This window comes from Phytophthora infestans, genomic scaffold (genome assembly GCF_000142945.1).
Source record: "Phytophthora infestans T30-4 supercont1.4 genomic scaffold, whole genome shotgun sequence".
Classification (NCBI taxonomy): Eukaryota; Oomycota; class Peronosporomycetes; order Peronosporales; family Peronosporaceae; genus Phytophthora; species Phytophthora infestans.
The window spans coordinates 3,492,362-3,505,834 of record NW_003303755.1 but is presented as its reverse complement, the minus strand read 5'-3'; the positions used below and the strand labels follow the sequence as shown (position 1 = coordinate 3,505,834).

The window sequence follows — 13,473 nt, the reverse complement described above, 5'->3', positions numbered from 1 at the left end:
ATTGCGCCGCTGTAGCAAGCCACAGATCCACATGAAGATCTTTCGTAGAGCCTTAATCCAACAGAATCACACAACACCAGCCAGGAAGAAATTATCTTGTGGAGCCCGTGTGGACCGCGAATTGCGCCACTTCGGCTTGGTGCTCCGGGCTACGGTGCATCGCGCGTGAGTTCCCCTTTGAGTTCGTATCACTGAACTGTTGCCTATTGGGGCCTGCTCACCAGCACCCATCACCGCGCGGCGACTCCTTCACGCGCGGCGGCTCCTTCACGCGCGGCAACTCCTCCACGCGCGGCAACTCCTTCACGCCCTCACTCCCTGCGACTCGTTCACGCGCAGCGACTCCTTCACGCGCGGCAACTCCTTCACGCTCTCACGCGCGGCAACTCGTTCACGCCCTGCGACTCGTTCACGCGGGGTTACGGGTTACAAGCTAATTATCTGGTTTTTGTGGCAATTTAGTGGTGTTTCAGAGCTGAAAGCCCCCTCATTTTTCGACAAAAATGAGGCTCATCTCCACCAAAAAAAATCCTAATTAATGACAACTTTGAAACCCCCTATTCAGAATCATTACATCCGGAAGTTTTTGCTGACCAAAGGTCCAAGGGCGGTGCAGTACTGTATAAAAATGAATTGGATCCGAACTTGGCAATGTGCAATGCATTTTTAAGGAGATCGCTGCTGTGTTTAGGCTCCGATTTGCATTCTGATTACGGCCAAGACAACAGGTTTTTATAGCTTCAAACGTTCATCTCAGTCTAATACAAAAAGTGGAGCAATCGCTCGAATCCAAGGGACATGATCAGTACAATGCTTGAACTACTCTTTTGCTTTCCGCTTACTTCAGGTGCATTCTGGACGCCAAGTCGCTCAAGACTGCCTTACTCTCCTCCGGTTTCGCGACGTACGCAACGACAGCCGCAGCAGTTAGCCCAATCATGCCCATACCTGTCTTCCGACCGGGCAGCCAAATGCCTGACGACTTGGATCGCGCATTCTTGGGTCTGTAGAACATTCACACGCAACAGTCAACAAACCAGCCCCTATTGAAAACCATACGCAATGCAACAGCACTTACGGCCGCAATGCAGTAGCCACGAGGACGCCGGCGACCTCATCCTTGACGCAATGCGCCTCGTAGCACTTCAGAGACGTCGGATACTGCTTCAGCGTCGCATCAATGGCAAAATCGACAGGATCTTCCTTCACAAGGGGACTGCTTTCGTCAGCACCATCAATGGCAACCTCCACGTCTTCGTTTCGAGTCTCTGGCTTGTAGCTAATCACCACACGCGGAATTGATGGAGGTAGCTTCTTGTCCAATTCCTCTACGAATATTTTACTCAGTTCATCCTCAGGGTTCAACACCAACAGCAGCACATCCGCCTTCATCTCAATCTCATCATCTGACAACGCCTCTGTGATCTGCAAACGTGCATTAAGCAAAACACACGGTCATATTTCGCAAGCTCAACATCCAATTAGGACTACTTGACACATACAAACAAGTATTTCGTGGTGTCTCGGTCGGGGACAGCACCGATGGCACGAAGAATGATTTGCTCCTCGTCTACTGACGCTGGCTCTCTTCCGCCAACAAAAGTCTGCAGAAAGTGCTCCTTTCCTGACTCTGGCGAACCAAAAATGTAGCACGAGACTACGTGTCGCTCAATCCGCGCAACCTTGCGCGTTAAGCTCCGACTCCTGCGCACACGCACGATACACCAACAATCGGCCGTTAGACGAAGTTTCAAGTCGGTTTCCCCTGTTCACTATGCATTACGTACTTGAGAAACTCAACTGCAGGAAAAAGCTTGTCGTTGTAGCCCAGATAGAACAGCGTTTCAAGCAGCTTTTGTGGGTTCTCCTGCGCAACGAAGCCCCAACACGCGAGCCATACTGCTAGCGACAACGTAGGCTTGCCATCCACCAGGGTTCTTTCGTACAGTAACGGCGACGAGATGGCTGAGCACGTCGTCCATGGCGCACTTTCGTCCTCGCAGATGGAGAAAATGTCTTCAATCTCATTCTCGGCAAGATTGTTGTCCTTATTTGCGTCAAATTGACGAAATAAGTTCGTTAGGAACTCGATAGCGTGAGTGGTGAGCTGCGCGGACTGGTCGTCTTCGAACGGCGGCAGCTGAAGACGCTCGGGCGGAATCTCGAGGTGCAAGTCGTTGTTGTATCCTAAACTGCGCAGGACTTGCCAGCCTGATTCTGGTCGGTTGCGGTCGATAAACAGCCACCACAGATAGATAAAGCCATCTACAAAAAGTCCACTGCGATCTGGAGCTACTCCTGACGGTTCCACTGACGAAAGATAGTCCATCAGCGTATCAATCTCCGCAGAGAGAAGACGCACTCCAAAGCAATCGTACTGGTACTCATTCAGCTCCTCCCTACTGAGGATTCCGCTGCGATCACGATTATACAAGCGGAATGTTCGCTTGATGGCCTTGCGACACTTTGGCTGCAATTGCTGCAATACATAAACTCACTAAACGTTAGAACAAACAAGCAACACAACCACTCGCAGTGTTTTCCTAATCCTTACCCGCTTCTTCTCGTTGTACAGTGGTGCAACTGGATACAACACCGCCTTCTGAGCCAAGAAGAAGGCTTGTGCCACCTGCGTGAAATTCTTCGCAGAGCATTCCACCTCCGATACCACAAACTACAGCAACCACAGTCGGTATCCGTCTGTCTGCAGCAATAGGATAAAATTACAACTTACGGGATATGTGTTAACCAGGTGCCGCACTTGACTTGCGTATGGGCCGTCCGTGGTCGGCGTGACAGCGTTGATGTCCACTTTATTAGCAACCAGTACGACGGGGATCTCCTTGTTCTTGGCAATGAAGTCCAGCCAGCGTCGCAACCGCTGAAAGGTTTCGGGCCTCGTTAAGTCATATACCAGTAGGATGGCGTCGCTGCGCTTGGCCGCGTTCGTCACGCGCATCAAGTCGGATACGCGGGCTGCAATTACAACAAATCAAGTAAATAGACGAATACAATAAAAACTATTGCAATAGAATATCACGCACAGGAAGTGTCGGTGATGGAGATGATGACATTTTCGTCACTCTCCTCGGCCGGGATCTGCACGTTGAGTAACACGCTCGGCACCTTCTCGCTGAAGTGACGCGACACTAGCGAGCAGATGAGCGACGTCTTGCCCACCTTCTCGTCTCCCAGAACTTCGATGCGAACTACCTGCGGCTTGAGCGGAAGCTTCTCGCGCGCCGGTTCGGCCTCGTCGCCGCGTGCGGGCTTGGATGTCACTGTTGCCGCCATCTTTTCTTTGTAGTCCTGATGGCCGTACAGTATGCACAAAGCTACGACTTTTCAGCCAATCTGCGTTAATGTCACAGCTACGAATTTCTCATTGGCGAAAAAAATGAGAGTGTCTGTTGAAGCGAAGCAGCGAGAAACGGACGTGGAACGCTGCCCGCGCAGAGGATTGGAAAGCGCCGAGCTCAGCGCGAGAGAGCAAAGCTGAGACCGTCGTCATTGTGCAACAAGCCGCTTATCGGCAAGAGACAGCACGAAGCGTTTTGTGAGCAGTCGCGAACAGCGCCTACAACGGGTCGCGATGGTTCCAGCCGAATTGGTTTCTATCTCCACGCCGCTGCCGAACGCAAGACGGCGACATCACTCAAACTGTGATCTGTGCGAGGCAGAAAGCCCCGGGGAGGTGCAAATGGACGTCGTTCCTGAAAAGAAGCGCCAGCTGTTTTGGCGCAATGTGGTAAAGCAGTTCAACTTCACGGACCAATCGGAGCGGGAGCTTTTGCTCTCACTCACGGGTGGCATCTCCTGGACACATATGCGCATGCTGCCTAAAGACTTTATGCGTCGCCATCGAGAGATCTATTACCTTATCTCCACACCTGAGTACGAGCGCTCGGGCGCTATCGGACGCGATGTCACTCGCACCTTCAGCATTTTCGAGCGCAGCCACCAACACCAACTTGCTGCTCAGCAGAGCGCATTATTCCGAGTGCTGAACGCCATCGCAGAAGCGGAGGACGGCTACTGTCAGGGCATGAACTTTATCGCGGCTTTATTCCTCGTTGAAGGTTTGTCGGAAGCAGACGCCTACGCACTCTTCCTCTATATGCTGAAAAAGCGCCATCTTGCGGGGATCTACCATCGCAGCTCTACTTTCCTGGACGAGTATCTCCAACACTTTGAGCTAATGTTCATTCGCGATTTGCCCAAGCTGCATGCTCACATGCTGGCACAAGGCTTCGCTATTCCCATGTACGGCATCGAATGGTTTACAACTCTTTTCTCTCTATCAACGAAGACGGACCTCGCATGCGCCATATTTGATCTATTCTTCGTGGGCGTACAAGACATTTTCTTGCGCGCCGGACTAGCTATTCTCAAACTGCTGTAGGCCAAGCTCATGTGCATGACGTTCGAGGATTTCTTACGCGAATTCAAGCCTCTCGTACGCGAGCTTGATCCATACCAGGTTATCTTGCAGGCTCTTGCGCTTCGACCGAATCCCAAAATGCACCGTGAAGATACTACTGCGCATGTTTCCAGAGATCATTTTATCCGAACCATTGGAGCTGTAGCATCTTCTAGCAGTGACGCTGGCGCTTCTAGCAGTGATAGTAGCTCAGCGGATGGCGAAGAAGAGTCAGCATCAACACTTAGTGGCTTCGGACTACATCGAACACTATCACCGGATCTGGCAGACGCTATCCGATCAGGTAACGGTACCCTGGTGCGCCAGTTATTTGAAGACCATGTGGTTCGCCGTCACCATAGCAGTACCGCAAGTGTCGTGCTGGCGAACGAGATTCTTCACTTCGCGATCTGGTACGGACGTGTGTCTGTGGCGTGTCTGGCGATCGAACGGTGCAATGCCGACGTTGACAACCGGGACGATAGCGGCCTTACTCCTCTACATTTTAGTGTAATCCGGAACCAGCCTGACATGGTGCGTCTATTGCTTGTCCACGGCGCACGTATGCAGGAGACCAGTATGCGGAAGCTTTCGCCGCTGGAGCTAGCACATCGCTGGAAGCGACGTGATACGACGGCGGCACGGCTTGTACTAGAGAAAGAAGAGGTGTGTCTGTACTGCAACACAAAGTTTGACGTGCTGGCACTCGAGACGGCAGTCTGCGGCCGCTGCGAGTTTCGCTTCTGCTGTAAACCGCAACATGCTCTGTGTATTTTCAAGCATCAATGTCCAAAAGTTACCCACTCCGGTTTAGGCCAGGATCGTCGGTTGTCGGAGCCAACGTTGACCGTGCTTAACGATTTTGATGACGGTGTGGAGAACAACAACGAAGAGGAAGAGGCATTAGACTCGTCAAAGCTAGGCTTCAGTCGGTCAAGGGGGTCTAGCACGTCAACCTCGACTTCCTTATCGACATACAGTCGCGGGGGGAGCGCCGTGATGGGGATGAGCCGTAGCGTGTCTGAAACATCCTCACTCGAGTTTTTAAGCTCGCCAGCGTTCCTAGCCTCACCAGCAATGTCGTGGCTGGGATCACCTCGCTTCGAGATAAAGTTTGAAGATGCCACTTCAACGACCGATCCTGCACAAGATCAAGATGCCGACACTACTAATATTGGGCGCCCGCCAACTCGGCCGATTTCCACACGCCCTTTGCTCGAATTTCCCGATCGACCCGAATGGTATTGCAATGCTCGCGAGTGCCACTCCGTCTTCGCACTATTCTCACAAGCCGTTCAATGCTCACGCTGCGACGGATACTTCTGCTCCGAGCATGTCGTTGGTAAAACGAAGCACTGCTTCGAGTGTCGACGAGATCTGGTGTGCTCTCATCGCTCTTTTACCACAAGCACTGCGCTCCAACAGCCTTAGACCCAAGTTCACCTGTACTTCTGTATGTTATCCAGAACAAACTCGAATTGAATAACAAAATAACTTAAACTAGAAGTCATTTTATTCATACACGACGAGTGATTGCTCGTCTATCTCCAAGTCGCTACTGCTGTTACTGCTAACGCTGCTTGCCCTTGAGCGCGTCTGACGAGACTTTTCCGCTGCTGCTACTACACTAGCCCGGACAGCAGTCTCCGCATCTCCGACCTCGCTATTACTGTTGCTGTTACTGTCGTCCTCTGGAATAGTGCGGAACGAATTGAACTTGGCAGGGTTATGTCTGGCAAGTCCTGGCACTGCCACACCCTCGTCTTCGCAGCCGCACATCGAGTCACGACGTGTTCTCCTGTTGAGTTGCTCATGGCTATTCTCTTGCTCATACTGCCGCTCCAACTCGTCGCGCATTTGACGCATGCTATCAGCACTGACACCCTCCTCGAAACGCGCGTCCTTAAGACGTTGCAGCTCCTGCTCGTAATGCGCAACATTCGACTTCAAGTTCGACATGCACTCGTCGATATCAGGGAACATGATGTACATGAGGTCCCACAGAGGTGACACGATCTTCTGCGCGAAAAAGAGCTGACCCTCGACCATCTTCAGAGGGTCATCGATGTTTCTGTACGAGATCGAGATGTTTTCAGCCTGCTCTATCAGTGCCTGGTACGCAAATTCCTTCGAGATCATGTTGCTCCACTTCAAAGCGATAGGCTTCGGGAACACTTGACCCGACAGATCGCTCGCATGAACTAGCGTCTTCACCAGGAATATCCTCTCATCGACAGTTCCATTGAACACCCAGCCGCCTTTCGTCAGTCTCCCACTCGACGTGCGACCGGGAGTACACTTCGCACCAGCAGTCGAGTAGAAACTACTCGGTGCGGAATTACTCGTTCCACGGGGAGTACTTATCGTAGTCCCTTCTGGCTGCATGACAGCATCACGCAACACTGTCAATATCGCAGGTCCTTGTTTCCCTTGATCCTTTGCTGACGCGCCGCTGCTAACCGCAATAATAGCTGTGCTCGAGTTATCACGCTTAGCAGATGAAATCGCAGTTGTGTCAACGTGGTGACTAGCCGGCCGAAGAACCTTCTCGATCGACTCCAAGAACTTAAAGTGGTTGGCCATATCCGTGCCCAGAATCGCCGTGATCACCATTTTGCGGAAGTGACGGTAGTCAACAGGGGTCAGATTCTGCAGGATATTGGCGTTCTTCTCCTTAGAGATCAGGCGGAATGTCGTATAAGCGTGATGGTGCTCCAGCACAGACTCGTCGCTGTAAAGCATTGCTAACTGCGACCCAGACTTCACTTCAAAGTCGTTTGTGTGGCCCGGATGATCGACATCATGACCAAGTGACGCAACGAGGCAAGCAGCAATATCCAACGGCTGAAGCATTTGACCTGCGTCTGTTGTGCTGAGCAGCAGGTAGGCTGCGTGGACGACAGAGAAGGCATGTAGGAAGTTGTGGAACGGGTTCGGGTGGTAGTGTTCTTTCATGGCCACAATGAAGTTCTGTAGACGATGCTTGGTCGTGTTCAGCACCTCGTCCACCTTGAAATCCAGGTACATCTCTTCCAATAACTTGGGGAGATCTGTCGTGTCCGTGGTAAATACGTTAAAATCCCACGACGGGAACCGCGACCCTGCTGGGGCGCTAAACAGCAAGCCGGACGGAATACTGGCATCGCTCCCCAAAAATTCGTAGCCCAAGCGTCCAGAATTGTAGTTCTTGCTTCCAACCATCTTACCAATACGTTGCTCTACAATATCCTCGGGGTGTACGTGATCGCTCACCTCTTCCGTAGCAACGTCGAGAGAAGTTTCAGTCGGCCGCTTGCCGCGAGCCTCTAACTTAGCAGCAGCTGCGCACTCGGGGCAATCTGCCACGTGTCGATCACTGGATACGAACGAATTGCGAAGACAAGCTTCAGGATGAGCGCGAGATGCAGATGCGTAGCTTGTGTAGCACTCCAAAAGATTTACTTGACTTCGAGCTCGCTTCGCCAGAACCTGCTCAGCCCGCGTGTCCGCCAGCAACTTGATGTACTCAATTTCGTTACTGCGTCGACGTAGGATGACTGCGACTTCGCATGCGAACGCTTCCAGAGCACATTCATCATCAAAAGTAAATCCTGGGCAGCTTCCTGTAGTCATCCCAGCTGGCACTTCTTCCTCCACCTTGTTAATGATCTCCAGCACACCGATGGGTCGACTACTACCAGCAGAGCTCCCTTCTGCATTCTGTGCAGATTCTTGAACACCCACTGGGACGTACAGTACGCAGCGCGTGTCAACACCTTTACGCTCGTCTGTCACCCAGTTATAACGTCGATCTGTCTTTGGGTTTCGGACATTGAGCGTCTGCTGCGTTGTGGCAGCTAGACCTAACATGCTCGCTTGGAGAGGAACTCGTAGGGTCTCGTCGCAGTAGCTGGACGACAAGGACCAAAGTTCGTCTGTCTCCCAGTCAACCATGAACAACGTGACACGCTCAGCCTTCGTGATATGACAAGCTCCATCGATCACACCGTCCACGAGATTTAACACCGTATCCTCAGTGTCCGACGAGCTAATAATATGCAGTAGAGCCTTCTGCGTGCGCTCCGAAAGCAGCACGTCGTGAAACTCAATACACTTCCGCATACACGAGCTCAGAATCGGTCCGAGCCACGTCAATAGCTTCACGTGGAGCGCGTCCATCACACGTCGCGTAGATTGAGCAGCGGTGGCCTCGATGATCGCATACACCGACTCGTGCTCCATCAATGGCACGCAGAATAGTTTCTGTCCTGGATATTCCTGAGTCAAATCCACATCTGGGTCGTATCCTTCTTCCGAACTAAAGTGTACTAAAATCTGTGCTACCCGCGACTTCAACGCCTCGCCCACTAGTCCTCGAGACGGGGCCAAACCGGACTGAGTCGGTGTGCCACGCGTGATGCGGGACATATTCTGCGAATTCTGATCGACCAGGAAGACTGCAGCCGCTGCCGCACCGAGATCGTCCTGCAAAAAGTCGAGCAGCAGGCGAATCATAAGCACCACGTCGTTGAGCTCCAGGATCCGCTGCACCAGCTCCCAAAAAGCTCGATGTTTCTGCTCGATCAAGTAACGCTCGTCGTAGTCCAACTGGTCATCTGCGTAGCTTGTGTTGGTAGGGCGGCCTGCGCAAGACATGAACCAGGTGAGCACGCCGTTCGTGAATGACAGTGGCAATGTAGCAGGGTTCTTCATACCCTTCGCGCCATTGGTGTGCTGCATAGACGTCGTATCCGGGGACCTTGCTGAGTTCTCGGAGCTCTCTCTTCGCCTGCGTTGGCCAGAGATGATATCGTTGCTGTCGTCGCTGTCCTGAGAGGAAGACATCGTCGTGTCTGACATCGAGTTCTGTTTCTCATCGGGATTCCTCACGGAGGGCGGCGGCGACTGATCAAGCTTAGTTGAGCTGGTGTCGCTCGTGCTACTGGTGCTGAAGACGTTCCCCATTTGCTGTTCTATCTGTTCCTGTGAACCTGTATTTAACTTTGCCAATCTGTCCTCTTCCCTTCACTTCCAATCGGTTTATGGTCTTGGTGAGGACGCTCGTTCCACTTCAATTGTCGTACCGGCGTGTCTCGGGTTTCCAGCAGAAATGGAATAAATCGCCCATGCGCCGCACGCCCTCACAAAAGCTTACTGTACTGCGATATTTACCGCAGATGAAAACTGGAGACTGCGGAAAACAAGTGACAGGAGCACAAAAACGAGCCTTATTAGGGCGTCGCATGCGCTCCTCTTGACTTGTGATTTGTATGACGCGTCCTCTACTTGTACATTTGCGTAGTCATACCAGAATCGTATTCCTCCCTACATGTCAACATGATTGAAACGTAATCGGGGAGAATGGACTCGTTTGAGCACTTAGATCATTCTGGCATTTCCCTTATGTCATTTCGCACGGTTGGCGGTAGCTCATTGTTTTTTTTGTTCATGCACCATGTTCTGGTGCATGTGTTTGCTACTACACACTACCAGTATGGTGTCACAGTCACAATTATAGTACTGTACCTGTGCTTATTTTAAAAAAAGAGCTGTCATTATCTCGTATTTTAGAGAAATAACAAACCGCCAGATTTTGAGACGGAGTTCGACGCTGGCTTTATTGACACTGTTCCACGTTCACACTGAAAGACATCTTCAAGATGCTTGCTTTTGCGAAATTAATACACGTTGGTTGCCCTTTTTTATCGTGCAAGGCTCCACCAACAAAATATCAACTATAATTTGCTTGAAGTTAGGGTCGCGTTAAAGCTGACGAAGAGAGGCGAGAGAGGGCGGAAGTTCCGCCGGAACAAGCAGTGCGACGGGTGCGTGAAGACTCGTCGCTGCTGTAGGAAAGCGCTTCGCAGCTGGGACGAAACTGTGATCAGTAGCCGTCGATTTTTCAAAAGCGCAGCCATGTCAGCAAGAAGACGGCGGTCGTGACTGGCGACGGAAGAAACTCCACGAGGCCGTCCTTCCAGCGGCATGACTCGTCATACAGAAATTGCATGCTCTTTAGTAGTGATGGGTGTAGCGAGTGCGGTTCGTTCTCGTAGAGCCACATGACGCTCGCCCAAACCACGGTGGCCAGCAGAGGATATACGTGCTTGAAGCGGTGCTGAGCGAACGGCTGGTAGCCCTTCGCCGCCAACATGCGCACCAGGCTGATGAGCACTCGCGACATCAAGTACATGACGATCTGAAAGTTCACACTCGAGTAGCGGCCCCATACTAAGTAGCCGCCGATACCGCCGGCCACGGCCGCGTGCCAGTGCGCCCCAGGTTTGCCCACACCCGTACCAACGTGGCGCTCGAGCGCGTGCTCTTGATGCGCACGCAACACCACCAACACCGACTTGTAAACACCTACGAACAGAGCCAGGTTCTTGCTGTGTTCGAAAGTGAGACGCACGACGCCACGGAGCTTCTGGCGAATGGAGCCTTTCTGGAAAAGGAAGATCATCACTAACGCTTCGCAGTCGAAAGAGAGTAAACATGAGGATGGTTACAGGTATTATAGACACTGAGCAGAAATACAAGGAGAAAGGGACGTACCGTGCGGAGCGCGCACCTTGGTGCCGTAGAACGAGCCATTGCGGACGCCGCGAAGGATCGCTAGCAGCGCCTCTTGCATGGTACCTTCCTATTGAGCTCACAATCGGCGAAACTGGAGGGTCTGATTGGTTCCATTCTAACCTAAATCATTACTCTGTGTATTGAAGATGGGGTTTAACCAATTTTTTGCTGGAAGTGAGCTGGTCGTACGCCTGCGTGATCAAGACGTAGACTCCACCAAGCTCCTGTTGCCATATCGGAGGCAACGAAGCCGCCAGTGCGTGCCACTTGTCTGGATGCCACTCCAAAGATCGCTGATGATAGGCTCGTCGGATAACCGGGCGTCTGGCTTCTCCTTCCTTCAGTCCTAACACTGCCCAAGCGCTCATGCCCACTCGTGGGATGTCCATGCTTCTGTCATAACAACCACAGAAAATGTTAGCATAGACCAAATGAAGCAATGATGAGTGAGCTACGTGCGTGAAAAGGTCGTAGAATGGGCGTGGGAGGACGTAGACCACGTATTTGGTAGCGGAGAAGCCTCTGAAGGCGAGGCCGCCGATATTCTCCATCCAGTATTCACCGCATGTGACTGCACTGAGCTGAAGCCCACATGGCAACAGCAACATTTGAATGTCATTGCGCTGGTAGTCACGCTTCGGAGTTGGAGCGGACTCAGCGCTACACTGAAAATGTGTAAAGAGCTTCTCACAACGATTCTGTAATGCTTCGGCAGTGAGATCAGGATGCACGACCACCCGAGCAACTTCGTCCGAAACACCTTCTCCAGCACGAAACGTAAAAGTGAATACCCCGGCTTCAGTGAAGATCAGGTTCGAGAAGACCGCTGATCCGTTGACGATCTTGGCATAAGTCGATCCTTGTAGTGCTGGCAACCCGCTGTGCATGTACTCGTGCTGTTTGTCATAGCTCCCGGTAAATGCAGCGTTCATATAAACAACACCAGCATCATGGTCATCGTAGCGGTTGTCGACAATGGGGTCACCGTATTGATCCAGCACGGTCACCACAATCTGCAAGGGGCACTTTGGTCGAAGTTCAGGACAAGCGTACGAAGCTTTAGTAATCCTTAATGCTGATGGCTGTGCCACAGCATGTCGACAGTCCACTACAACTTGATGGTCAGCAAGAGCACGAAAATGCAAACGAGAATGCCGAACATAGTGCGCCAAGCAACGTCCTGGGGTTGTTGATGCGGCACCTGCACAAACTTGAGCCACTCGATGCCAGGGCACGTTCAAAGACGTCAGGACTTCTTGGGCACATTGTGCAGGCGCCGTATTCTTTGCTGAACGACATAGCTCAACTACGCTCTCTTCATCCATACCAAAAGGAGCCTCCATTGCACATGCTGCAGGTGCGGCGGTGGTAGCACCTCGACACAATGATACTTTTGCAGATGGCTGATGTGCAAATCGAGTAACCACAGATTTCGCACATAATGCTGGCGCTGCACTTTCAGCCTGGTTGCAAAGAAGCACTTTCAGTTCATCGTCGTAGAAAGTAGGAGACGCGGCGAAACAACGAGCAGGCTCCACGTCTTTTGCTGCATGGCAGAGCTGAGCGACCACCTTTCTCGTTACTGAGGCAATCGCGTGAAACAGTTCCGCCACACATTCTGCGGGTCCTATCGATTCGGCTTGTTGGCATGTCATCACTGCATCGTAGTTATCCATACGCCGCGCATTAATAAATTTACGAAGCGAACGAAAACATTGCTGCGGTGAATCGGAGCTGGCTCGCTGGCAAAGCTGCACCCGAAGCGTGGTTGGCAGTGTTCGATCATGCTTCGTAACTGCTAAACATTTGCTAGGCGCGTCCGACGTGGCCTGCTCACAGACTTGAACAGCGGCAGCAGATGCAGACATGCCTTGGTCGCTTGAAGCACCAATTGAAACGGACCTAGATCGTTGTAGAAGCAACCGAGCCTGAGTAGCACACCTGGTAGGATAAAGTGATTCATTTACTGCATCACCCTTTTCAAAGATTTGAGGTGCCATTGCGGAAGCTGCACAAAGGCGTAGAATTTGACTGGCAGTGAAAGCATGCGTTGGAACAAGTTTCAGGCATCGAGTGACAATTGTGGCATTCGTAGCACCGCTGCACAAATTAGCGACGAAGATACCCGGGTCGGAAGATAGCAGCCTTCGTGCGGTTAGCTGCATCTCCAGGGCGCAGTTCACCGGAACAATTGCTGCATGAGCAACAGCACCCGTGCATAAAGCCATTTGCACTTCTTGGCTCATCCATCGGAGTTTTTGTTGCGCTAACGCGAAGCAAGTATGCGGCTGGGCAACGTCAGAGGCCCCACTACAAACTTGGGCGATAAGACTGGGCGAAATGTGCTTTTTCCCGAGTTTAGAGGCGCACTCAACGACAGCAGGTAGATTCTTACCATCTCCAATAAATTGGCAAAGCTGTAGCACGCCGATCTGAGAACCGATAACGATTCTTAAATGGGGTGTAGCCTGCTTCACACACAGCTTCAAAGCGAACGT

At 51.8% G+C, this 13,473-nt stretch overlaps 4 protein-coding genes across 4 annotated transcripts; 1 reads left to right on the top strand and 3 right to left on the bottom strand.

Annotated features, from left to right (window-relative positions):
* Positions 1–936: 936 nt before the first annotated feature.
* PITG_03832 (mitochondrial Rho GTPase, putative) lies at positions 937–3,294 on the bottom strand (the record flags this gene model as incomplete). The annotated part of the gene is made up of 7 exons (XM_002906828.1): positions 937–997; positions 1,079–1,425; positions 1,503–1,704; positions 1,788–2,479; positions 2,555–2,674; positions 2,735–2,976; positions 3,045–3,294. The coding sequence occupies 7 exons, from the start codon at positions 3,292–3,294 to the stop codon at positions 937–939; spliced, it is 1,914 nt and encodes a 637-aa protein (XP_002906874.1).
* A 244-nt stretch (positions 3,295–3,538) lies between these two features.
* Positions 3,539–5,538, top strand: PITG_03831 (uncharacterized protein; the record flags this gene model as incomplete). Its single annotated transcript, XM_002906827.1, has 4 exons — positions 3,539–4,263; positions 4,597–4,954; positions 4,991–5,086; positions 5,470–5,538. The coding sequence occupies 4 exons, from the start codon at positions 3,593–3,595 to the stop codon at positions 5,536–5,538; spliced, it is 1,194 nt and encodes a 397-aa protein (XP_002906873.1).
* A 377-nt stretch (positions 5,539–5,915) lies between these two features.
* On the bottom strand, positions 5,916–9,364 carry PITG_03830 (3'5'-cyclic nucleotide phosphodiesterase, putative; the record flags this gene model as incomplete). The annotated part of the gene is made up of 1 exon (XM_002906826.1): positions 5,916–9,364. One exon carries the CDS (start codon positions 9,362–9,364, stop codon positions 5,933–5,935), a length of 3,432 nt encoding a protein of 1,143 aa, XP_002906872.1.
* A 671-nt stretch (positions 9,365–10,035) lies between these two features.
* On the bottom strand, positions 10,036–12,843 carry PITG_03829 (uncharacterized protein; the record flags this gene model as incomplete). The annotated part of the gene is made up of 5 exons (XM_002906825.1): positions 10,036–10,870; positions 10,955–11,042; positions 11,134–11,303; positions 11,350–11,368; positions 11,431–12,843. The coding sequence occupies 5 exons, from the start codon at positions 12,841–12,843 to the stop codon at positions 10,302–10,304; spliced, it is 2,259 nt and encodes a 752-aa protein (XP_002906871.1).
* Positions 12,844–13,473: the final 630 nt, after the last annotated feature.